This window comes from Lycorma delicatula, chromosome 3, assembly GCF_047948215.1.
Source record: "Lycorma delicatula isolate Av1 chromosome 3, ASM4794821v1, whole genome shotgun sequence".
Lineage (NCBI taxonomy): Eukaryota > Metazoa > Arthropoda > Insecta > Hemiptera > Fulgoridae > Lycorma > Lycorma delicatula.
The window spans coordinates 62,186,312-62,213,668 of NC_134457.1; the positions used below are offsets into that span (position 1 = coordinate 62,186,312).

Here is a 27,357-nt window from a genome sequence, read left to right on the forward strand (position 1 = left end):
CTCTCTTTGGAGTCACTGGACTTGACATTGACACAAGCACAGTAATATCAAGATAGAGCAGCTACTTACATAGCAAGGATTCAATAGCCCTTTTAAGGGAAATGTTTCCTGGGTATTTCACATCCCAATAATACATTTTTTAGCTTCTTGTTTACCAGATCTGTTTGTTTGTGACTGCTTTCTTGATTACTGCTTAATTTATTTGGTGTTTCCTCCAAAAGTAAGATTTTCATTAAAATAAACCCAGCATGATTTAAGAACTAAGAGTCAGTATTTAAGATAAAACTGCACTTGGCTGTACAATAGAAAATTTGAAATAGTATTTTGCAATGGGGAAGCACTAAGATGATGTAATTTTTAAGACAAAATAATATAAGAGCATACATTAGCTTAGCTTTAATAATTTCAAAAACATCAGTAGTTCTCCTTCCAAATCCAGTGTTATTTTTCTTTAAGATGTTTAATATTACAAACTTGTGGGTTAATTTATATGCTTAAAGTAATGGAAGAAAATTGAATAAGGAAGACTTATAGGTTATAAATTTGTAAGAAACTAATTTTAGGCATTATAATTTCTAGTACAGCAGTTGGTGATTTTATTTTCCTGGCATCGTAGCTCTAGAGCTATCCTGCAAGAAGGAAAGTATGGTAATTAGTCAAAAAATTGGGTGTGGTTTTTTTTTAATTTCTCTATGTTTCATGACCCCAGGGACCCCAAAAAACAAAAACAAAAATTGTAGGGTAATGTTCAAACATAATGATAAACATGTTGGCGAATTTGAAACTTAGTAACCACTGACTGGATAAACTTATTTTTATGAAATTTTGTACAGAGACAAGGGCAATTTGTTGGTATGTTGGGGACAATTTTCTCAATATTTTGCAAACATAACCCCACTTTATATTAAGCTCAGTGTGTGTATGCATGCTTTTCTTACCATTTTTAAAAAAAATTTGCTCCAAATTTCCCCCTTCCCCAAAAATCTAAAAAAGGTATATATTATTTTTATGTCTTCCTAGGCATCATAGTAGCAGTGAGTAACAAAAAAGTACTTTGGGAGCATTATTGGTGATGGGGGAACCGAGCAAAGTTTAAAAATTTCAATTCTTTGAATTTAAAAAAAATTTTTTTTTCATATATTACTATTTTTGCACTATATAAGAATAAATAACTAATGCCAAAATAGTATTATAAATTTGTTATTAGCTTTTTTTTTTTGTACCAACAGAAAATCTTACTACTAATATATATTTATGTAACAAAATATTTTACTAATGAATATCACTTTATGTGATTGAATCCGTTTCTTTTGGAGCTTAGTGAACTATCTACTTAGTGAACTCATAAATGCACTTGTGTGCATTTATGAGTTGCTGATGATATACTGTAGTTTCTTATGTAGAATAGACTTGTTAGCTTCCCAATATAAAACATCATATTTTCAAGCCTTTACCATACTCTTCAGTGCATTGTAAGCTTTGTATATTCTATTTTCAGCATTTTATATATATATATATATATTATTTATTATATATTCTATCTGTTACCCTTCTTACAGACTTTTTTCTTGTTACTGAATGCATTTTATTATATTTATCTCACATTGATAATATTTACGTATGCCTTTTTGTAACCTTATTAATGTAATGTAAATTATTGAAATCAGTAATTATTACATATCATTTTTTGTTGTTTCTACTATGGAATTATTAAGGTATATTATCAATTTTGATTAATTTTAATTATAATGCTTAAATTAATTTTTTTTTAAATGCTAGATTTAGTTGTTTAAGTTAATAAAGTAATATTTTGTACAAAAGAGTAATTTTTATGATAATTTCAAATATATTTTGTTGTTATAGATATGAGTGGTATTTCTCATTTAATTATTGATGAAGCCCATGAACGTGATTTAAATACAGATTTTCTTTTACTGTTGACAAAACGTGCCGTTAAAAAAAATCCAGATCTTAGAATTATAATAATGAGTGCCACTATCAATCCACAATTATTCCAAGAGTATTTCAATGATGCTAAAGCTCTTCATATACCAGGTTACACACATCCAGTCACAGCAAAGTTCTTAGATGTGAGTACAAATTACTTTCTATGATTATACAGAGATAGTTTAATGTGCAGTGTAAAATAATGTGTATGTTAATGCTTGTGTTGCCATTTAATATTCTTTTCAGTTGGGTTTTGCACAGCAACTAATATTATAACTGAACTATTGTTGCAAGTGGATGATTATTAATACAAATAAACTTGCTACGCAAGCAAAAGTATTTCATAAGTGTTAAACAGCAAGTTGAAACAGCCCTTACTAAAAGTATACCTTTATGAAAAGGTGAACGCTGGAATTTAGAATTAATTTTTTTTTTCTAAATAGGAATCACCCAAAAAAAATCACACATGATTCTTTCTTCCCTTTCACATTAAATATCCTGACAATGTGAGAAATTATGTACGTGAGTATTATGTTTATTTCAATGTTACTTTAAGATTCATTCAACCTTGGTGAAATACATCACATAACTGAGCTTAACATAGGAAAAATAGCATAGCTACATGTTAGCAGGGACTCAGTCAGAAGTAAGACATATTTTTTAACTGTTGAAATTTAATCATTTTTATTTTAAAATTAACTTGTCGTTCATAATTTTATCATTTTTACGTTTGTGGAAATATTTTACTGCAGTTTTTTGTCCATTAAATTTTATTTAGTATATGCAAATACTTTACTGCTGTTGTCTTTCATGAAGCGTTTTCTAACTTAGTTTCCAAATATATTTAATTAAGGTTATGTAAAATTTAATATTAATAAACATTAATGTTATACAGCACAATCTGATATTTTAGAGTTGTATTCTGTAATAGAAATTGTTTACAATAATAACCTTTTATGATGTATCAGTTTGAAGAATGCGAGTTCCAAGTCCAAAGAATTTGCATAATTACTGCTTAAAGTTAAAGAGTAACGATAAAATCTGAGATGTCAATTGAATGATCACAGATTTTTCCTCTGAAAGGTAAGTAATATATAGATCATTCAATAATTAAAGAGACAAACGGTAGCTGCAGAAAAAACTATTTAGTAGAATAAACTGAAATTGCCTGACATTTAAGTTGGCACCCCTGTCATAAAAAATATCAGCTGATCAATCATTTATTATAACCTCCTGTTTATTAAATGTTGGCTTTGCTTGAAATGTGTACTATGGAAGTATGCTATGATAATTATTTTTATTTTCTGAAGGTTTAAAACTGATGAAATTAATTTGGAGATGTTAAAACAGTATGGTGAAAAGTGCATTAACTATGTTAATTTAGTAAGTTGAACAGCTTAAATCAGATACAACAACTATCACTGATTTTTCATCACAGCTGAAGATTGGTGAAAATTTTGATTGAAGCTTTGCAGAATCATTTTAATAATCTTATTCACAAGGACAGATGCGTACAAATTTAGGAAATATCTGAAATTTTACTTGTGGGAATTGCCAATGCTCACAAGAAAATTTAAGCTGAAACGTTCATAATATTATAATGCTATTTAAACCAATTTCTTTATTATTCTTATGTTTTTATTGATGCAGTTGTACCAGTTGTCAGCTAAGAAATATTGTAAAAATATTTTTAATCATAGGTACAACGTGAATCTTATTTTATTAATTATAAAAAGTAACAACATTATTAAGATTAACAGTTTTGTTAATAATAAGTTTGAAGCTGAAAAAATTTTTAAAACTTAACAAATTATTATTGTATGAAAGAAATGACTTCTTTATTATAAATACCACAAAACTTTAAATAAGCTTCTGACAGTAAGAGTAAAAATGTAATAAAAAGTTCTTGTCTTTAAAGAAATAAATAAGATACACAAGTTATTTTACATAAAAAAATGTAAAAGAAAAGGGGAACACAAATTTACTTCTTATCAGTACCAAACACATTACCTTAGCATTCTCTACCTTTTTCTGATTTTCTTGTCCACATTCTTCATTAGTGATGAGGCTGGAGTGCAATGTAAGTTTTTGATGTTCATTATGTGAAAAATTTTTATGAAAGTCATGCTATATTGGGAGTGTGAATTTCAAATTTCATCAAACCTGAATTTGTCTTTGTCTTAAGTTTTTAAAACACTTACATCACCAGCAGGCCAGATAGTATGCCTAAAAAGATCCTACTGCGCTTGGCTTCATTAAAGTTCATGAAAAGGGTTTTCATAATCATCAGCATGTTTTTTTAAAGAATAGTACATTGGGGTACTTCTTTCGAAAATGGAGATTTGCATTAATCGTATTCCACTTACTGAAATTTTTTATTGGTTCTACTATGACAAAATCAGTTTAATCAGTAAACATAAATATGACAACAAATTTTCTAATGTTGATATTGTTAGCTCTGATCAATGTTATGACACATACAACTCCTTTTATGTGCATAGATATTTTTTTGTTTATTAAATAAGCTGAAAGTCTGGGTCACAATTATTGAACAAATGGCCAGACTGGGAATATATGTGATTATTCTGAAGAACTTATGTGTATATATGTTTAATATTAAATAAAATTTAAACCATTAAAACACAGTAAATGGATAAGTTAAACTTACCATATTATTTCAAGAATTGATTATCATAGGATCCTGCATCTTCAGTTGATATTTAATTTTATAATTACATTAAAGTAAATTGTTTCTGGACAGCAGTTTTGTGTATTCATCCATAATAACTTCAAAATTTATAAAAAAAAGTAATATTTTTGATGAATAAAAAATTATTAGCTCAGTGGTCAGTATATTAATGAAATGTTTGAATTTTCAAAAAAAAAAAATATATATATATATATACAATATATATATATATATACAATATATATATATATATATATATATATATATATATATATATATATACATATTATATACACAATATAATAAAAATAAAAGTAAATTAAACAAAGAAATGGATATTATGAAACGAATTGCTAAACATAATGGTTATAATGTTTCTTTAATTGATAATATATACAAAAAACAAATTTCAAAAATTAATAATACAACTCTTATACTTATAAAAGATACACAAAAATTGACAACATTTATTTAAAATATTTATACACTGATAATATTGCTGAAAATATAACTAATATTTATGATAAAAGTAAATTTAAACCAGCATACAAGACAAACAATCAAAATAAAATATTTAAAAAATAACTAACACACTGACTTATATATGCGGAATTTATAAAATAAAGTGTAATGATTGTGACCGTACATATATATATATATATATATATAGGTATTTTAAAACTAGATTTTTAGAACACATTAGAAATTATAAAAATGGTAAAAAATGGTAAATTGGATTTATCTAATGTTGCTGACCACCTTATTCAAAACAAACATACTGTATCTGATATTCTGCCAAATTTGGAAATAGTGGAAATCAAGAAATTTAATTTAAATAATAATGGTAAAAGTTTGAACATTTTGGAGAGATTTTATATTTATAGATACAAAAGAATTTTCAATTTGATCAACTTTTTGACAGAATATGAAGGTGACACTCTTATAAAAAAGTGGCAACAGATGGCAGTATGTTTTTAGTTAAAAATAGATATTTATAATGTATAAATAATTTAATTCAAATCCACTCAGTAATGTAACATTGTCTGGCCAGCTTACATAGTATAAATTATTTATTTATTTATTTTATTTTAAATGTTGAATTTTATATATATATATACATACATATACATACATACATAGCTACATTAATTGACTTTATATGTTTTGTATACATATTTTAATTTAAAAAAAGTTGTTTGATTTGTAATTTTTTATAAATTATATCTTTTATATACAACTGTTAATGTGGGATCGTGCGACAGTGCTTTTGGAATAAAAAAATAAAGTAAGTGTCATTTCATTTACTTTGTAATTCTGTACTTGGATTGTTCAAGTTGGTTTTTGTTTAAAAATAAATAACATAAAAATGAATGTTTGTTTGTTCCATATGCATTCATATACCATTCATCCGACTGTAATGAAACTTTTGTGAGTTGTGCGCATGCCCGTGAAGGTTTCTGAATTATTTTGGACCCGCTAGGTGGCACTGGGGTTGAGATATATAAAAAATTGTATTTATGGTTGGATTTGGCTCATATTCAGAATATATATTAGTTATATGTAAAGAAATATTTTTATGAAAAATGGACTCGCTAGTGGTGCTAGAGTCAAGATATTTCAGAAGATTGTATTTATGGTCCGATTTGACTCATATTCAGAATATATATATATTAGTTACATGAAAAGAAATATTTTTGCAAAAAATGGACCTGCTAGGTGGTGGCACTGGGGTCGAGATATTTTGAACAATTGTGTTTATGGTCTGATTTCATATTCAAAATATGTATTAATTATGTGAAAAAAATATTTTTGCAAAACATTGACTCGCTAGGTGGCACTGAAGTTGAGATATTTTGAAAAATTGTATTTATGGTTCGATTTGGCTCGTTCAGAATATGTATTAGTTGCATGATAAGAAATGTTTTTAGCAAAACAATGGACCCGCTAGGTGGCACTGGGGTCGAGATATTTAAAAAGTTGTATTTATGGCTTGATTTGGTTCCTATTCAGAATATGTATTAATTACATGAAAAGAAATATTTTTGCGAAGAAGAGAGAAAAGAAAATTGGTAAGAGGGGAAGGGTGAAGAGGGTAAAAAGGAAAGGTTAAATTTTGTGATGTTCCATAATGTTCATTTTTTAATGTTTTATCAAACTTTCATTTGTGTTCATTTAATCTATATTTGGTTATATAGTCAAATCTAGCAATAACGAAACATTGCTGGGTCAGCTAGAATATATATAAAAATGAATGTTTGTTTGTTCATTTGTCCTGTATGCATTCCAACACCATTCATCTGATTGTGATGAAACTTTGGTGAGTTGTGCGCGTGCGCCCTCAAAGGTTTCTTAATTAGTTTAAGACTCGCTAGATGGCGTTGGGGGTCGAGATATTTCAAAAAATTGTATTTGTGGTCCAATTTGGCTTTTTCAGAATATATGTTAATTACATGAAAAGAAATATTTTTGCAAAAACTGTACCCGGTGTCAAGATACTTACAAAACAAAAAAAGTAATATACAAATAGACTTTCTTCTTCTATATATATATATATATATTATATATATATATAAAGGACAATGTTCATATTTGTGTTCGCTATAGGCTAAAAAATTACTGAACTGATTTACGCACGAGAAAGGAGGAAAAGGGGAATAGGGAGAAAGAGATAAAGTGAAAGGTTAAATTTTGTAATGTTAATATTTTTAATGTTTTGCCAAACTTTCAATTGTGTTCATCTAATCTATATATATATATATATATATATATATATATACTCAAATCTAACAGTAGCAAAGCATTACCAAGTCTGCTAGTGTGTGTATACGAGGTGCTACCCAAAAGTTCGGGGAATTTTACCATAAAAATAAAATAGCTTACGATAATTTATAATTTCCACTGTCTCCTTCAAAGTAATCCCCTTGGGCATTGATACAGTGATCCCAGCGTTTTTCCCATGATTCCATGCATCCCTGGAAGTCTGCAGGTGTAAGTGTTTGAAGCATGTTCTGCATTTCTTCCTGAATCTCCTCAATTGTGTTAAAACGACGGCCTTTCAATTGAAATTTTATTTTCAGAAAGAGAAAAAAGTCGCATGGGGCAAGGTCAGGCAAATAGGGTCAGTGGGGAATCACTACTGTCTTTTTGGAAGCCAAGAAATTCTGAACGGCTAGCGATGTGTGCACAGGCATGTTGTCATGGTGCAGAACCCAGCTGTTGTTACCCCACAGATCTGAATGTTTGCGCCTAATGCTTTCAAGTAACCGCTTCAAAACTTCACAATAGAACATCCCATTGACAATTTGACCAAGAGGAACAAATTCCTTATGGATAATGCCTTGGATGTCAAAAAAACAATCATCATGGACTTCACATTACTGCGACCTTGGCGTGCTTTTTTTTGGCCAAGATGTATTTGGCGACTTCCACTGCGATGACTGCTGCTTAGTTTCAGGGTCATACCCATACACCCATGTTTCATCACCGGTTATGATGTTTGAGATGAAGTTATGGTCATCTCTTGCTGAATTTTCAATTCTCTACAGACAGCTATGCGATTTTGTTTCTGGTCGCTGTTCCACAGTCTCGGTATGAATTTTGCAGCAATGCATCTCATATTCAAATTGTCCGACAAGATGCGTTGCACAGACCCATATGACATTTGTACGATCTGCAACAATAGCCATGTTTCCAATACAATAGCCATGTTCGCGATGTTTTCTGGTGTTACGCTTGTTGATGGTCTTCTTGAATGCTCATCGTCATCGACTGTCGTTCGTCCATCTTTGAATCGTTTGTACCACAAAAAAGTTTTACTTTTACTCATAGCATTGTCACCAAATGCTTCCAATGGGTTTCTGCACCAGTTTTTTAAGCATGAAGCAAAATTTGATGCAGGTTCTTTGCTCTTTAAAATCTGCCATTTAGAACTTTGCCGAAGCAGTAAAACACAACGTTACACAACTGCACGAAAGTCAACAATGCAGCCTCTCACCGTCACAGCTGTTGGAACACTGATTCACAAAGAGTACTGTTAGCTACATCTAGCGGCAGCAGGTCGTACCAGCAATGGTTTGCGTGCAAAATTCAAATTCCTCGAACTTTTGGGTAGCACCTCGTGTATATATATATATATATATATATAAGCCATTGCTTATATATAAAAGTGGTCAAAAATTGTTATTGTGTCCCAACAACACAAATGCCTCAAAGCCAATGATTGTAGTATGAGGCTAAGTACTATAAATGAAATTGTGAAAAGGTTTAGGGAAATAGGTTCTGTCTCTCCAAACAGAAAAAGAAAATCATGCCTACACAGGATTGATTACTAATAAGAAAAAGCAAAATTAATCCACTATCGTCAGCTGTTGACCTTAATAAGGACTTGAGAGCCAGTGGGACTAATATTTCTGATATGACATTTCATAGAAGATTGTTGGTAGTGGGAAGGATTGCTTGGAAACCTAAAAAGAAGCAGTTACTGACACAGGTTATGAGGACAAAAAGACTTCAATTTGCAAAGGAACATAAAGAATGGATTATTGAGATGTAGAAGAGTTATTTTTTCAGATGAGACTCGTTTCTTTGTCTTAAGGGGAGAGAATAGCCTACATTTGTAAGTCAGCCGATGAGAAAACTACTACACCAACACACCTGCAACAAGCTTCCAGACACCCACCAAAGAGATGTTTGGGAATGTTTTACACATGAAGGACCAGGAGCACTTATGCCTGTGGATGGGATGATGAAATCAGACCAATAAATTAACATATGCCGAAGAAAAATAGTCCCACTTATGCAGAAGAACCCAGAACTCATTTTCCAGCAGGACCTTGCACCATGTCACATGTCAAAGAAAGCAAAAGAGTTCTTTTGCTTTCTTTTTCTTTCAAAAAAAAATTGAGTGCTCTTGTGGCCAGGGAACTCCCCTAGCAGATCTTGCTGACCTGAATCCCAATTGGAAATTTATGGGCCATACTAAAAACAAGACTTGAGAAAATGAATTGTAGCACAAAAACTGACATTAGTTCAGCAATACAGGTTTGGTTTTGAGATGAAGAATTCAAAAATCATTGTTGTACCTTAGTGGAATCAATGCCAAAGAGGCTTAATGAGATAATCAAAAACAAAGGAGGACACATAAACTATTAAATTTGAGTAAGTTTGATTATTAAACATTTTTTCTTTCAAAAATAAAATCTTCTGTTAAAAATACTGTGTTTGGATTAATTTGTTCACCACTATATATATATATATATATATATATATATAAAACCAACTGGAACAACCTAAGTACAGAATTATGAAATAAATGAAAAGACACTTACCTTATTTTTCTTTTCTTTATTCCAATAGCACTTTTGCAGGTACCTGCACCATCAGTTGTACATAAATTATATAAAATTACATATCAAAACAACAATTTTCTTTTCTTTTTTAGAAAAAAATTAAAATATATTCAATTAAAATTACTATCATATATAGAAAACATGAAGTCAGTTAAATAAAATAATTACATATATTTAAATATGACATCAATTAAGAATTACAAATTAAAATTAACTTTAAAAATAAATTAATTAGAAGATTTGTACCATATAACCTGGCCAGCCAATGTTGCATTACTGAGTGGATTTGAAATTATTTATATACATTCTGATTATATCTCTTTTTATCTAAAAATGTGCTGCCATCTGTTACTGCTTTCTCTGTTGTTACTGCTTTCTCTGTTACAGAGAAAGCAGATCTCTGTTCTATACAGATTCTGCTTTTTCTGTTTTCTATACTACTGTTTCTGTTACTGCTTTTGTGTTTGTTATCTTCATTCTCTGTCTGAAAGTTGATCAAGTTGGAAATTCTTTTGTACTATGTATATAAAATCTCTCCAAAATGTCCAAACTTTTACTATTATTATTTATATTAAATTTCTTGATTTCCACTATTTCCAAATTTGTTTGAATATCAGCAGAATGTTTGTTATTAATAAGATGGTCAGCAACATTATTTGGTAACAATTAATTATTCAGTAACAATTCTTTGCTGTGATTGCAGCCATAATTCTATTAGCAGTAGGTAACCTGACATGAGTCACAAGTCACAACTAAATATCATAAAATACTTCAGTTGAAATAACAAATGTACATGAATATCTGTGTGGGGTATAGATTTAACGATATTCCAGTGTTTTTTTTTTTTTTTTTTTTTTTTTTTAAAGATGATAAACGTGATAGCTCTGCTGTTCCATCATTTATTCTTTTGATTTACAAATGAGATAACTATTCTGTCTCTAATAATAAACTTATTTACATGAATGTCCATTATTTATTGCTAGAATTCAATATTATTGATGAACATAAAATAAAAAAATTATTTTGGAACTGAGGATCTGTAATTATCATTATGCAATAGCTCTCAGCATGTATAGTATTAAGTTCTATTCTTGGCAAGTTATTTAGACTCTTTTTCTGTTAATAATGCAAATACTTGAAATTTTTGGTTTGTGATGTGCTTTGTTAATTTATTTCTGATCTTTTTATTTATTTGTGTTTTCTTCTAGGAAAATATAGCTAAAATAACTGGAATTCGTAAAGAGATGTGTAATACCAATTTTCCAGTAGTTGACATTAAAGCAGTTTCTAATTTAGTTCTGTGGATTAATAAAAATAGAGCTCCAGGAGCTATTCTTGTGTTTTTGCCTGGTTGGGCTGAAATACGTAGGTTACGCGATGAACTTAAGAATAGTAGAGCAATTAATGAGTTACTGATATTACCATTACATTCTCGGCTTTCATATGATGATCAGAGGAAAATTTTTAATCGACCACCAAATGGAATTCGTAAAATAATTTTAGCTACTAATATTGCTGAAACCAGTATTACAGTTGATGATGTAAATTATGTTATAGATCCTGGTGCTCATAAAGAAGAAAGGTAATAAATAATCTTTTAATTTGTATAATTATTATTATTTTTTATAACCACATAGGATCACTTTAGTCAGTCCATTATCCAAGTCTCTTTGATAGGACTGTTTAGGCCTTGCAGTCCTCCCAGTACTTTTTTCATATGTTCCAATCTTTGTGCCCTTTCTAATGTTGAAAATTTTCATGTTGTGAGTTTTTTTCTTGTGAGCATGAAGTGACTGTTTTTATTCTTGATTCCCTTGTTTAATTTTATTTTATCTGTGGTGTCTTCTGGTGTAAGGTCAATTTTCCTTCAGATCCTTTCTTATTTCTCCGATCTATCTATATCCTGTCTTGGTGTTTTTCAAGTTCTGATTGTACTGTACTAGCTGTTTCAAAAGTCATGAATCTTGCATCCTCATTATATGTCAAAAGAATTCTAGTCTTCTCTAATGCATGGTATCAGTGATAGGTTCTAACTCTTTGTACACAGCTTTGTTGGACACAATCCACCACTCCCCGTCTTTCTGGTACTTTTTATTGATGCAGGTTCTTCCAATTCTTTTTTTGATTTTCTGAAGTCTTTCTGTCTACAATTGTTCATTCAGGTGGAAGAGTGTTTCTACTGCATAAGTGGCTTCTGGTTTTATCACTTTGTTGTAGTATCTTATTTTTGCATTTATTGATAGGCAGTTTTTATTGTAAGTGTACCATTTTAATTTTTGTGCTTTAGCTAGTTTATTTCTTCTTATTTGGATTATGGTTTTTTTGTTCAGTTTGTTTATTATTTCTATGAGGTATTTAAATTGGGTTACTATTTTGATTTTATTACTGTTTATGTTTACTTCTTTTAATCATGTTGATTTTTGGGATATAATTTCTGTCTTTGAATGATATTTTGAGGCCAATTTTAATTTCTATGTTTTCAAGTTCTAATATGTTTCAAATTTCTGTGATTTAGGTTTGTCAATGTTGTTTGCTAGCAGTGCCAAGTTGTTGGCAAACCATGACAGTTTGTTGTGATTTTTCAATGTATTTTTACTTTCGGAGGCATTCTTTGAGCCATTCCCTCATTACCATTTCTAGAATGCAGTTGAATAATAGCGGTGAAAGCCCATCGCCTTGGCGCAGTCCTGTTTTAGTCTCAAATGGTTCCAAGAGCTCACCTCTGAATTTTACTTTCAACTTAGTGTTTGTGAGGGTCAATTTTATCATATTAATCATATTTATTAATTTGGTATGTAATCTGAGGTGTCATAGAATTTTTAGTAGGGATTCTCTGTGGATGCAGTCATAAGCTTTCTTGAAATCTACAAATGTTATCACCATGTCTCTGTTTCTTTTCCTGTTATAATCCATTATTAGCTTGAGACTCAAAATTTTGTCTGGACAGCTCCTCCAGGGTCTTAAACCTCCCTGGTATTCCAGTTTTTTCTCAAGTTGTAAACCAATCCTATTGAGGATGATTCTTGAACGAATTTTTTATCTTGTGTCTAGGAGTGATATTCCTCTGTAATTTTTAGATCCAAAAAATTACTAAAAAAGGGAACAAAACTGATCTAGTTTTGTCCCCTTTTTTGTGTAGCAGATGAAGAGGGTTGTTGTCCATTGTTGAGGTAGTTTTACTTTGATCTAGATGTTGACAAGCTGTTGATGAAGGGCAGTTTTTGCTGATCTTCGTGCATGTTTACAAAAGTGACTTCTACAAAAGTCTGATATTCTGCCCCTGCTTTGTAATTCTTCATCTCACCCAGTGTTTTGTAAACTTCTTTTGTTGTGGGAGGGTTGATGTTTTCTGGTGGTAGTGGTGTATTGGGGTTTTGGTGTGTGAAGTTCTTTGCAATTTAGGAGTTTCTTGAAATATTTAGCTAGAATTTTCGCGTTGTCTTTATTGTTATGGGCCAATTTACCGTATTCATTCTTTATTAGTGGGTTGGGAGTTTGTATTTTTGGAGCTGATTTTTAAAGTTTTTGTAATAGTCTCTCAACTGTGTTTTATTGAATTTTTCTTTTGTTGACTTGAGTGTGTCTTTATTCTGGTGTTGTCCATTTGCATGTTATTATTTACATTTGAAAATATGGCACATTAGGCTCATTCATTGAAATCTCATAACGCAGACCAATGCACCTGTTTGTATTTACTGCAACTGCCAACTAACAGTACACCATGTCCTTGTGGATTGTGTCTGTTATGCAGCATTGTGTTGAAAATTTAAACTAGGAGCTAACTTTCAAAATATCGTAGAAAACAATGAGACAATGTTATCAAATGTTTTACAATTTCTTAGAACCACTCGTTTGTAATCAAATATTTGAGTTTTGTAGTACGTTAGCTATTAACGTATGCCTTTTGACATATGGTAAATGGTAAATTTTTTTTGTTTTAATTTAGATTAACGTAATATTTCATTGTGTGTTTATTTTGATTTAAGCATACGTCAGAGGCATTTTCCATTTGTGCTGTGCTTTTGTATTACTGGGTTTTAATTTTTAATTATTAGTTTTTAATATTTATTTATTTACAATATAAATATTGTGTCCGGGCACTGATAATGACACTTTGTTTTGTGTCCTGGAGAAAAAAAAATGGGGGTATAAAATGCTAATACTTAACTCCACTCTTGGTCGACCCCCTCCAAAGTCACATGGATAGTCGGCAGGTGAGTGTGGCACTTACCTTCAATATTTTATAGTTTTTTACCTGTTCTTTTGTCCATTACAATTCTTTTACAGTGTGTTTTCTCCGTTGTTACAATTTAGAATAATTTGGGTGTTGATCCCACCAATGTTGATCAGTGAAAAAAGATACAAACAGGAAATCGGAAGGTTACTCTTGCTGTCAAATATTCTTCTTTCATGCCATCAATTACATCAATCCCCACTTTGGTGCTGTTATAAATTGTCAACACCACAGGTGTCAAGAGGTCACCAGTTCCTTCATCTACATCATCGAAATTGTGCATACTCGAGATGAGAATTATGTTTCAGTATTTCTTTGGAACATATGACACTATGACACTGTTAAAAGTAAAAACACTGGCAAACAGGTCTGGCCCTTGTATTCACATTTTGGGAGGTAGCTCTCTTTTGTTTTTTGTTTTTTTTTTTTTTAGTGTTGCTACAACAGTAATTCTTTTCTCAGTAGCTGGTATTAGCTACTTGAGAACCAATTATCCATTGTACGATTTCAACCTGAACCATAAATTGGTAGTCATTCTCATAAAGACTGCACTAGATGTAATATCTAAAGTGAAAGGTCCATCAGGCTGTTTCCACATTACATTTCTAGCACACGACTGCTCTAGACATAGTATCTAAAGCGAAAGGTCCGTCAGGCTGTTTTCAACACTACACTTCTAGTTTAAATATGTAGCACATTTTACTATCAACAAACAGAAACAGTTTCAGTCCATATTTTATAGGTTTGTTGGGCATATATTGCCAGAAGAACATTTTCCTCTGAACGATTCAAGTATTTCATGTTAAGTCTCGTACTCGCCAACACTATAATTCTTCAAGCTTCTCTCAACAAATCCATAAAAAACATCACATGTTGGAGCAAGCTTATCCAGTGCTTTTCTTGCTTCTCTTGTCGCTGCATTGTCAAAACGAAGTGCACACAAATAAAAACATCTGTAAGTCATTGATAGGTGAAATATTTCCAATGCAGTCCCATCTGTAGCTCACAGATCAATTACATTTGCATGAGAAGATTTGAGTACACCAGCCTTGTAGAGTAGACCTATCAGAGCTTTTACTTCTGGGATTGAGTCTACATCAGAAAAACGATTATGCAATTTTCCTTAGCCAAATGTTTGTGTGATTAGTAATATCTTCGATTACTGGTTCAGGAAAAAACAGGCTGTAGGCTGAAAATATTGTTGCAGCATTTCGGGCATCCTCTTTGATTCACGATGGGTGAATAACGATGTTTCTTTGCAATCTACGTCGATTTAGGGGTGGTGAATGAATTTTCCAACCAGTTATATTGTCATGACCAAAATAACTTGGTTCATCATTAGCTAAATCACTATCTTCTTCCTCTGCAGACTGTTCACTTTCACTACCATTGTTTCTGATTGTTACGTAAAAGTTTTCAGAATGAAAAGAGTCTGATACTTCATTACCATCATTGGACATCTCTTCTTCTAACCACTTCACTATTTTGTCAATCTTGGCACATGTTATTGCACTGAAAAAAAATATATGACCACTTAAAATCAAAAGTTTATTCAAAAAAACAAAACTAACCAAAGACTAAAAAGGGTAATGTGGATGGTCAACCAGGAGAGCGTGGTGCTCACTGATGTGCTCTAATGTTCAACGTGGAAGCACTGAACCAACCTAAGGTTGATCTGGAGTACACGTGTATCATCATCCCCCTCCTTACATCCCAACTGACAGTTACTGAAGAGATGGGACAGATAGAAATAAAACTAAGGTTTTAAAAAAAAAAATCAAAAATAATTATTATTTTTTTATTATACAGTTAAAAAAAGATACATTACTGGTAATTATTTTTAAGGTTAAGAAGTTCTGATATTCTTTAGTAAAATCAGTAGTGTTGATAAACTCAAAAAAACACATTTTACGATCTCCTTCCTTTTTTACAAATGCCTACAGACCTACATATTAGTAAGAGTGTCAAGAATCCTAATGTCTGAATTAAGCTATATATATTTTACAAAAATTTAATGTCCCCTAATTTTTCTGAATTCAGTGTCTGTTTTTAATTAATTACAACAAAAAAAAAATCCCTTTTATAGTTAATTTAATTCTAAAGTAACTTAGTATGTTTGTTTTATCATTGGGTCACAGTTGCATTGTTTTATCAGTGAGATTGATTACTATCATATCATAAATTACAATAATATAAAATTATCCTGAAGATTCAAGTTTGAGTGATAATATATCATACAACACTGTAATGTGTGCATAACTTAATGGTTACATAATATTTAAATATTTAAAGATACTTCTAACACCATGTGTTAGGCTGGCATGTAAATATGCCAGACTAAGAGAATGAATGACATTAAAAATGTTAATTACTAATTTCTAACGAATGACTGTTGAAAAGTAGGAAAGCTTATTTTTATATTTTTTTCTTAATTAAAAAACTTTGCTAGAATTGCCTTATTCTTTATTTATATATTATTTTTAATGTGAAATTAACAGCCAAAAACTTATGATTTATTTTTGTTTGTTATTACTACCTTAGACATGCCTTTATGTATGTATTTATGTATAAGAGATAATGAAATTATATAATTTCAAATTTTTTGATTATATTCATTGATATTACAGATTACAAAACATGACAATTCACATTAGGTTTGATGAAAACTTTTATGTTTAATTGTGTCAATGTGAAGCCTTATTTTAAAATATGTTTATCAGATATCTAGTAAACCTTTTAAGATACACAAGATCATAAAATTAAATTAGCATAAGTTCTGTTTATAAAATAAAATGTTTAATCTTTTTTATCCACAGGCTTTACTCTGAAAGTGGTTTGTTATGTCTTGATAATCGATGGGTATCACAAGCTAGTGCTAGACAAAGAAGAGGCAGAGCTGGAAGAGTTGCACCTGGTGAATGTTTCCATTTATACACTAGAGAAAAGTTTGATTCAATGGATGAATTCCCTTTACCTGAAGTTCATAAAGTACGACTTGAAACATCTGTTCTAAATTCAAAGGTATAGTTATATCATTTGTTAGGATGTACAGAAAATAGTGAAAAGTGTTGAATTTGTTATTGTATTTTTTTTTGCTAAGTAATCATCATTGACTCATTAATCATTCAAGGTCATCTCACCACAGTTGTTAGCAGAGTAGCAAAAAATTCTTTAAAATTGGAAAGAGTTAATTTCCACTTATTAACTACATTTTTAAACAAGTATGTTCGTTTGTCTGAATCTAAATATGCAGTTTCAAATAATTACACTGTGAATGATTGTGTGTTTGCTTATTGAAAATTGAAATGATTTTATGTTTGTTCTTTCACTCTTCAGTGCATTTCTATGCACATATATAGAGTTGAAAAATCTTTTTGTCATTCTATAGTCTACCTATCATATATAAACTATAACAACAATCCAACAGATGGAAACATCTACTTATCAGTAGAAAAAGTTTAACTCTTCAAAGTACAGTGTAAAGAACTTATGGAATAAAATACATTAAATCCAAAGGTGTTTGCTCTTTAAAAGAATCATAATTTATAGTTTAAATTTTAGAATGCCTGTTCAACATAATTTATATGTTCTGCATATATTTGTTTACAGTTTTTTTGCATTATTTGTTTATATAAACATTTGTTGTTTTTTTTTTTATAATAGTTTTACATTATTAAAATGAAAAATCTATTGTCAAATTATTGTAAATTACAATAGGGTTTCATGCATGTGGGGAATTTCTAAGAAAGAAAAGGATAGACAAAGAACATTTATAGAGGAAAGATAAAAAAACATCAACAAGAAAAGTTAAAAAACCACTAAAAATCCAAACATGGAATGTTTTAACAATACAACAAAGTGGAAAACTTGAGAATGCAAAGAATAAGATGTTTAAAAATAATTTAGACATACTCAGTATGAATGAAGTGAGGTGAAAAGAAAATGAAGAGATATCAGGTGGAGATTTCCAGTTTTACTTTTTAGGGGCAGAGAGTCTAGTATTTGAGTAGGTATATTTCTAAATAAGAAACTGGTAAGAAAAATATTAAAGGATGAGTATGTTGATAAAAGGGTGATGAGAATAGATGGAGAAAATAAAGATTTTTTTTTAGATATTGTAATAATTCAAGTGCTCATGCCAACCACTCAGCATACAGATGAGGAACATTGTTACAAAAGTATAGAAGAAGAGTTAATTGAAAAGAAAAAAAGGGGGCATGTATAGTGATACTAGGTGATTGGAATGCTGTGTTTGGAGAGGGAAGGGAAAACAAGGCAGTGGGGAAATATGGTCTTGGAATTAGAAATGAAAGAGAAGAAGAAAGAATGATTAAATTCTGCATGGAGAAGATTAGTGTTGGGAAATCTTAAAAGAAGAAAATATATGTGGGCATCACAAATGAATAGAGAAAAATATCAACTTGATTAATTATGATGCAACGAAGATTTATAAATTGTATTTAAAGAATGCTAAGGCATATCCAGGTGGAGATATAAATTCAGATCACAATCTGGTTGTGGCAGAAGTGAACATTAGGCTCAAGAAAATTGGGAGTGCCAGGAGAAAAGATTAATATGATTAACGTTACAAGAAACAATTCAGGAAATGGAAAAAGTGATGCAGGAAAAAATGAGAATGCGAGATAAACCAAGTAATGCAGATAAGTGGATGAAAATTAAGAAGAATTTAAAGGAAACAGCAAAAGAGACGATAGAGTTTAAAACCAGGAACAGAATACGAAAAGAGTGGGTTACAAGTGAAATGTTTGGCAAGGTGAATGAAAAGAGAGTGGAGAAATGTACAAACAGAAGAAGGTAGAAGGAAATATAAAAGAGTGAATAATGAAGTAAAAAGAAAACTGGGAAAGCTAAGGAAAAGTTGCTCGAGAAAAAATGTACAGTGGTAGAAAATTTGGAAAAAGAAGGGAGATATGAGCTAATGTATAAAGAAGCATCAGAAATACTTTTTAAAGAGAAATGAGGAAAAATGTATCAGATAGTGGCAAAGGATGGGAAATCTCTTAATAAGGAGAGAATAAAACGGGTGTGGAAAGAATACATTGTGAACTTATATGCATTAGGAAAAAAGCCAAGAGAAATAGATAATGGTAGTGGAAGAAGAGTACAAAGTTCATGAAGATCAAAAGGGTAGAGTATATTAAAAAGTGAACTAAATGCAGTTAAAATGATAAGAAAAGGAAAATCTGAGGGATGTGATGAAATACCAGTTGAACTCTTCAAAGCAGTAGGAGAGACAGTGGAATTGTTATTACTAAATCTGTGCAATAGAATTCTTGAAGAAGGAAAATGGCTGGAGGATTTCTAAGATACATAATGAACCAATAGAAAAAAAATACAAAAAAGTGTGAAGAATGTAGATTGATTAGCTTAATATCACACGCAGCTAAGGTACTTAAGAGTTCTAAATAAGAGGATATACAATAAATTGGATGGCAGTAATGAGGAAGAACAGAACAAGTTTAGAACAGGTATTGGGACAAGGGACGCTCTAATGCTGCTAAAAGTAATAGGTGAGGGATACATGGAAAGGAGGCAGAGAGTGTATATTGCATTTGTCAACCTAGAAAAGGCATTTGACAGTGTCAGATGAGATAAATTACTGCCAATTTTGGAAAAGAAGGGCGTTAACTGAAAATATAGGTGCCTAATAAAAGAGCTTTACCATAACCAGAGAATAAAAGTGGGGATAGGAGATGAAATGACTGGAAGAATAGGGATTGGAAGGGGAGTGAGGCAGGGATGTTGCATTTCACCAACACTGTGTAGTATTTGAATAGAATGTATATGTTTTGCTGATGACATGGAGGTGCTGGCAGAGTCCAAGTAAACTTGATGGCTTAAATTAAGCTTGTGAAAGTCAGGGTATGAGGATTAAAAAGAAGACAAAATGTATGTTATTAGGTAGAAAGAGGAGAGGATTGAGATTAAGATAAGAAATGAAGTTTTACAGCAGGTGAAGAAATTTGAGTACTTAGGGAGCTTTATAACTTTTGACCTGAATTGCACAGTAGAAATTAAAAAGAATATCAAAAACTAAGCAGGTGTTTATAAGAAGGGAAGACTGCTCTGTGGAAAGTTAAACTTACCATTAAGGAAGAGATTAATGAAATGTTTTATTTGAAGTATGGTGCCCTATGAAGCTGAAACATTGGCAATGGATGAGAAAGATAGACAGAAAATGAATTGAGGCTTTTGAGATTGGGTTGTAGCGCCGAATGATAAATGTCAGATGGCAAGACCATGTAATAAATGAAGTATTAAGTAAACTGGAGAGAACAGGAAAATTCTAAATGTGATTGAATATAGGAAAAGGTACTGGCTAGGACATATAGGAAAAGGCTTGGTGAAAGGAAGAAAAGGAAGATGAAGGAATAGATTTCTAATGAAGGATGGAATTATGAAAAAGGGAAAATATGCTGAAACAAAGAGTTTAGCAAAGTATAAAACAAGGTGGAGAACATTAGCCATGACAGGACCTGCTATAATGGCAGAACACTATGAATGAATGAATTATTATTAGAATAATGATTTATTTTATTTCTTACGATTTATTATTTATTTAAGAAAAAATAGTCTTATTGAGAAATGAGTAACCTTTGATGAAATTGTTCGATTTACAGAGATTCAACAGCTTTCAGTACATATATCCTGATGTCAGGAGAAAAAGCACCACTATGCTTAAAATGCAACTGCTGCTTCACTGTACCACATCCATGTGGATTGCATATGTTACACAGTCTTACGGCATAAATCTAAATTGTCTGGAAACATTCATAGAATCCTGGTCAATGATAAGGAAGTTTTAATCTGGATGTTGCTACTTCTACGACATGATATAATATTCTACATAAATTTAATATTGTGGTGTATATCTTTTGTACTGGGTTGAAGAGTTATTTTAACATAGTAGTTTTTTCTTTAATTATGATTTTTTTTGTTATTTTTTATTCTGTTATTCAAGAAGGGGCCCTTTACACCCTTCTTGTACTTTGTTAAATTTTATTTATGTTTGTTTAATTTTTTTTTAAATTAATTTATCTTTTTTAAATTCTGACTGTGATATTAGTTGTAAATTTTTAGTAATCTTTTACCTTTTTAGTTTCAAGCTAGATTTTTAATATTTTAGTTTTAATCTAGTTTTTTTTTTTTTTTTTTTTTGTTTTAATATGTTTTTTCCAGGTGATGATAACATGAAAGTATTTTTTGCCCTCAAAAAAAAAATGTATATATATATAGGTAACCCAAGTTGAAGTTTCTCGTGGAGTAACATTAGTTTTGGAGATAGATTGTTTCACCTTATTCTGTGGGCAGAATATTACGAGAAATAACCAAAATATGTTACACATTTATTTTTACCCCATCTGTTAATACAAACTGACATGAATCTTCAATATGTGAATTATCACTATCTGATAAATAAAATTCACATTCAGAATCACTATCTTCACAGTCCAGGCAATCTTCTATATTGGAATCTGAACTCAATCTTTTTTTGATGCACAGCACCTTTTTGCATGCACAGGTTCCTGAATGACACTTTTTTTTAGTAATTAGATAATAATATAATAAAAATATAACTATTTATGAAAAGAAACCTCACAAATTAAATAAACACAAGAAAAAACAAATGAATATTACAATAAAAAAAATGTGAAAGCGAACATAAAAATTACTAGTGAAGAATAACAATATGTATAAAACCAATTACTCAGTATTATATTTCATACTCGAATGAAAAATACTACAATATTAGCAAGGATGCAGCAACTGGCATGCTTACTGCCAGATGTATCAGAATATCAAGAGTCAACTTGAGACCGATGAGTATTACAGGCAGGCAGGTCGTGCATTGGCAGCTATGTGACCGACCAGTCTCAAAAGCAATGAATGTGTTAATGGGCTAGTGTTATTATTTTTAAAAGATAAATTGAATATTAGAAATGTAGAATAATTTTGTATTACTGAAATTATTTCATTTTAATTTTATTATGGGTTAAACAATTATAGGAAAATTTTATTTTAGTTAAAGTGCTTTCAAATTGTCAAAAATACATTTTTCATGATGATAAAAGGTATTCTTGTGCCAACAAACATACAAAAGGAAGTAAAACTCTGTCACAGTAAGTTCATCATAAGGGCGGATTTCTGGGTTTTAGTTAACCTTGAAAACATATCCAAAAACCCAGCTTTTGCCACTTTAACACTTGTTTCTGTGAAACAATTTGCCTGAAAATCAATAGTGCTCTGTACTCCCAATAGATTTAGATTACCCTACCAAGTTTTGTCAAAATTGATCAAGATTTGCATATACATATACGTATTACATATGACCAGGTGCAGTAGCTATTTTCAATTTTTTGGGAAATCTGCTAAAAATTTAACCTTATTTAGTTAATGAATTAAGAAACTTGCATGTTGATAAGTGATCTTCAACAAAAATAAAGCAGTTGATCCCAAACCAGTAGAATATCAAATACAGTTTCTTTGAGTTACAATGAATGTCAAAAGTGTAAAGGTATTTTCTTTCATGATATATAAAATTTCCCTTTTTTCAGAGACATTGTTCATCATATTAATATGTTATTTCATATAGTGAATTTACTTTCAGTAGTTGGATGTAAAAAATTCCTTATAACTGGGTGTACACCCAGTTATAAGGAATTTTTTTGTAGTGAAGATAAATTTATGAAATAATGGCAATAAAGATAATGCATAGAAATAAATAAATCAATGGTAGATGAAAGAGAAAAATTATCTGATGTTGTGGTTAGCTACACCAACCATTGCTGGCTGGCTATTAATATAAAATTTCAGGATGGTGTTTATTTGTTACTGTTTAAAATTCAGGTTCATTCTAAAATTTCAAAATAACTTATTTTCAGATTTTATGGGAAATCTTTGGAGAAGACACACATAATGATAAAAATAATAGGAAAGAGATTTCTTTAAAGCTTTAAAAAACTAAAAATATTTATTTTTTTAAATAATTCACATTAAGTTTTCAATTAAGTTCAAAGCTTGTGGATGGGAATATAAAGTGGAAATTTTGTAGCATGTAAAAAATGTTATGCTGAGTGGGATTTGAACCAGATCTGGATAAATGGCTAAGATGCTATCATTCTGCCAGTGAGGTTGGCGAAATGGTGATATTTTAAATGTGGTAATCCATCATTTACAATAAATAAAAATTATCCATTCAGTCTCAAAATTCTATTTGCCTTAAAGATTAACTGCAAACTTACATTTATGATGGTAATCAATCATAGTAACATATTGTTACGTTGCTTTATATTTGTTACATCAGTAATTAATATGAATATGACCTGATTTATATAGCTACTTTAAACAAACTCCTTTCTAAAAACCACAAATTAATTTGAATCACTTATCAGTGTATATTTTATCTGTTTTGTATGAAATTTGAAATCTTCTTCTTTTTTTTTTGTCTTCAGTCATTTGGCTGGTTTGATGCAGCTCTCCAAGATTCCCTATCTAGTGCTAGTCGTTTCATTTCAGTATACCCTCTACATCCTACATCCCTAACAATTTGTTTTACATATTCCAAACGTGGCCTGCCTACACAATTTTTTCCTTCTACCTGTCCTTCCAATATCAAAGCAACTATTCCAGGATGCCTTAGTATGTGGCCTATAAGTCTGTCTCTTCTTTTAACTATATTTTTCCAAATGCTTCTTTCTTCATCTATTTGCCGCAATACCTCTTCATTTGTCACTTTATCCACCCATCTGATTTTTAACATTCTCCTATAGCACCACATTTCAAAAGCTTCTAATCTTTTCTTCTCAGATACTCCGATTGTCCAAGTTTCACTTCCATATAAAGCGACACTCCAAACATACACTTTCAAAAATCTTTTCCTGACATTTAAATTAATTTTTGATGTAAACAAATTATATTTCTTACTGAAGGCTCGTTTCACTTGTGCTATTCGGCATTTTATATCGCTCCTGCTTCGTCCATCTTTAGTAATTCTACTTCCCAAATAACAAAATTCTTCTACCTCCATAATCTTTTCTCCTCCTATTTTCACATTCAGTGGTCCATATTTGTTATTTCTACTACATTTCATTACTTTTGTTTTGTTTATTTGCATGCGATAGTTCTTGCGTAGGACTTCATCTATGCCGTTCATTGTTTCTTCTAAATCCTTTTTATTCTCGGCTAGAATTACTATATCATCAGCAAATCGTAGCATCTTTATCTTTTCACCTTGTACTGTTACTCCGAATCTAAATTGTTCTTTAACATCATTAACTGCTAGTTCCATGTAAAGATTAAAAAGTAACGGAGATAGGGAACATCCTTGACGGACTCCCTTTCTTATTACGGCTTCTTTCTTATGTTCTTCAATTGTTACTGTTGCTGTTTGGTTCCTGTACATGTTAGCAATTGTTCTTCTATCTCTGTATTTGAACCCTAATTTTTTTAAAATGCTGAACATTTTATTCCCGTCTACGTTATCGAATGCCTTTTCTAAGTCTATAAACGCCAAGTATGTTGGTTTGTTTTTCTTTAATCTTCCTTCTACTATTAATCTGAGGCATAAAATTGCTTCCCTTGTCCCTATACTTTTCCTGAAACCAAATTGGTCTTTTCCTAACACTTCTTCCACTCTCTTCTCAATTCTTCTGTATAGAATTCTAGAAGATTTTTGATGCATGACTAGTTAAACTAATTGTTCTGTATTCTTCACATTTATCTGCCCCTGCTTTCTTTGGTATCATGACTATAACACTTTTTTTGAAGTCTGACAGAAATTCCCCTTTTTCATAAATATTACACACCAGTTTGTATAATCTATCAATCGCTTCCTCACCTGCACTGCGCAGTAATTCTACAGGTATTCCGTCTATTCCAGGAGCCTTTCTGCCCTTTAAATCTTTTAATGCTCTCTTAAATTCAGATCTCAGTATTGTATCTCCCATTTGATCCTCCTCAACTTCCTCTTCTTCCTCTATAACACCATTTTCTAATTCATTTCCTCCGTATAACTCTTCCCCACCGTATAATATATTCCACCCATCTATCGACTTTACCTTTCGTATTATATATTGGTGTACCATCTTTGTTTAACACATTATTAGATTTTAATTTAAGTACCCCAAAATTTTCCTTAACTTTCCTGTATGCTCCGTCTATTTTACCAATGTTCATTTCTCTTTCCACTTGTGAACACTTTTCTTTAATCCACTCTTCTTTCACCACTTTGCACTTCCTGTTTATAGCATTTCTTAATTTCCGACAGTTCCTTTTACTTTCTTCATCACTAGCATTCTTATATTTTCTACGTTCATCCATCAGCTGCAATATATCGTCTGAAACCCAAGGTTTTCTACCGGTTCTCTTTATTCCGCCTAAGTTTGCTTCTGCTGATTTAAGAATTTCCTTTTTAACATTCTCCCATTCTTCTTCTACATTTTCTACCTTATCTTTTTTTCTCAGACCTCTTGCGATGTCCTCCTCAAAAATCTTCTTTACCTCCTCTTCCTCAAGCTTCTCTAAATTCCACCGATTCATCTGACACCTTTTCTTCAGGTTTTTAAACCCCAATCTACATTTCATTATCACCAAATTATGGTCGCTATCAATGTCTGCTCCAGGGTAAGTTTTGCAGTCAACGAGTTGATTTCTAAATCTTTGCTTAACCATGATATAATCTATCTGATACCTTGCAGTATCGCCCGGCTTTTTCCAAGTGTATATTCTTCTATTATGATTTTTTAATTGGGTGTTGGCAATTACTAAATTATACTTCGTGCAAAACTTTATAAGTCGGTCCCCTCTTTCATTCCTTTTGCTGAGCCCGTATTCACCTACTATATTTCCTTCCTTGCCTTTTCCAATGATTGCATTCCAATCCCCAACTATTATTAAATTTTCATCTCCTTTCACGTGTTTAATTGCTTCATCAATCTCTTCGTATACACACTCTACCTCATCATCATCATGGGCGCTTGTAGGCATATAGACGTTAACAATCGTTGTCGGTTTAGGTTTTGATTTTATCCTTATTACAATGATTCTATCGCTATGCATTTTGAAATACTCTACTCTCTTCCTTATCTTTATGTTCATAACGAAACCTACTCCTGCCTGCCCATTTTTGAAGCTGAGTTAATTACTCTAAAATCACATGACCAAAAGTCGCCTTCCTCTTCGCACCGAACCTCACTAATTCCTACTACATCCACATTTATCCTATCCATTTCCCTTTTTAAATTTTCTAGCCTACCAACCTTTTTTAAGCTTCTAACATTCCACGCTCCGACTCGTAGAATGTTTAATTTTCTGGTGACCCCTTCCTTAGTAGTCCCCACCCGGAGATCCGAACGGGGGACTAGTTTACCTCCGGAATATTTTACCAAGGAAGGTGCCTCCATCATTGCTATATGAAAATGCAGAGAGCCACATTTTCTTGGAAAAAAAACAGCTGTAGTTTTCCATTGCTTTCAGCTGCGCAGTACTCAGAGGACTGAGTGGTGTTGATATGGCCGTTTAAGTCATTGTGACTCACGCCCCTAACAACTACTGAAAGAGCTGCTGCCCCCTTTCAGGAATCATTCCTTAGTCTGGCTCTCAACAGATACCTCTCCGATATGGTTGCACCTTCGGTCCAGTTACTCTGTATCCCTGAGCACTCAAGCCCCCTCACCAACGGCAAGGTCTCATGATTCATACAGGAGGATTTGAAATCTAAATATTATAATTTTTATTACATTGGCACCATATTAGTTAAAATTCTACTTGCTTTGGTTGTGGTACTATTTTATAACAGGTTTTGTTTTATTTCTATCTTATAACAGATATATAGTGGAAATGAGAAAGCAGAAGAATTTCTCAAACAGTTGCCGGAACCTCCTAGTGCTGAAATGGTAGGAAATGCTGTGAGCAAATTACAGTGGCTTGGAGCACTTGATACAGAAGAAAATTTAACTCCATTGGGAACTAGAATTGCTGTCTTTACCACACATCCATTCATTTCTAAAGCTTTAGTGCACTCATACATATTCAAGTATGAATATATTTAATGTTTTCATATATTTAATGTAATTTGGTTTAATCATATTTGTTATAATTTTTAGATATTATAATTTTTT

At 31.1% G+C, this 27,357-nt stretch overlaps 1 protein-coding gene across 3 annotated transcripts in view; it reads left to right on the forward strand.

Annotated features, from left to right (window-relative positions):
* Positions 1 to 27,357, forward strand: part of LOC142321639 (ATP-dependent RNA helicase DHX30-like) — a 119,367-nt gene that overhangs the window by 67,916 nt on the left and 24,094 nt on the right. For all 3 annotated transcript variants that reach the window (XM_075359897.1, XM_075359896.1, XM_075359898.1), the window contains 4 exons: positions 1,864 to 2,090; positions 11,193 to 11,566; positions 17,035 to 17,239; positions 27,064 to 27,272. In XM_075359897.1, coding sequence (XP_075216012.1) covers positions 1,864 to 2,090; positions 11,193 to 11,566; positions 17,035 to 17,239; positions 27,064 to 27,272 — 1,015 coding nt within the window. The remainder of the gene's footprint in view (positions 1 to 1,863; positions 2,091 to 11,192; positions 11,567 to 17,034; positions 17,240 to 27,063; positions 27,273 to 27,357) is intronic.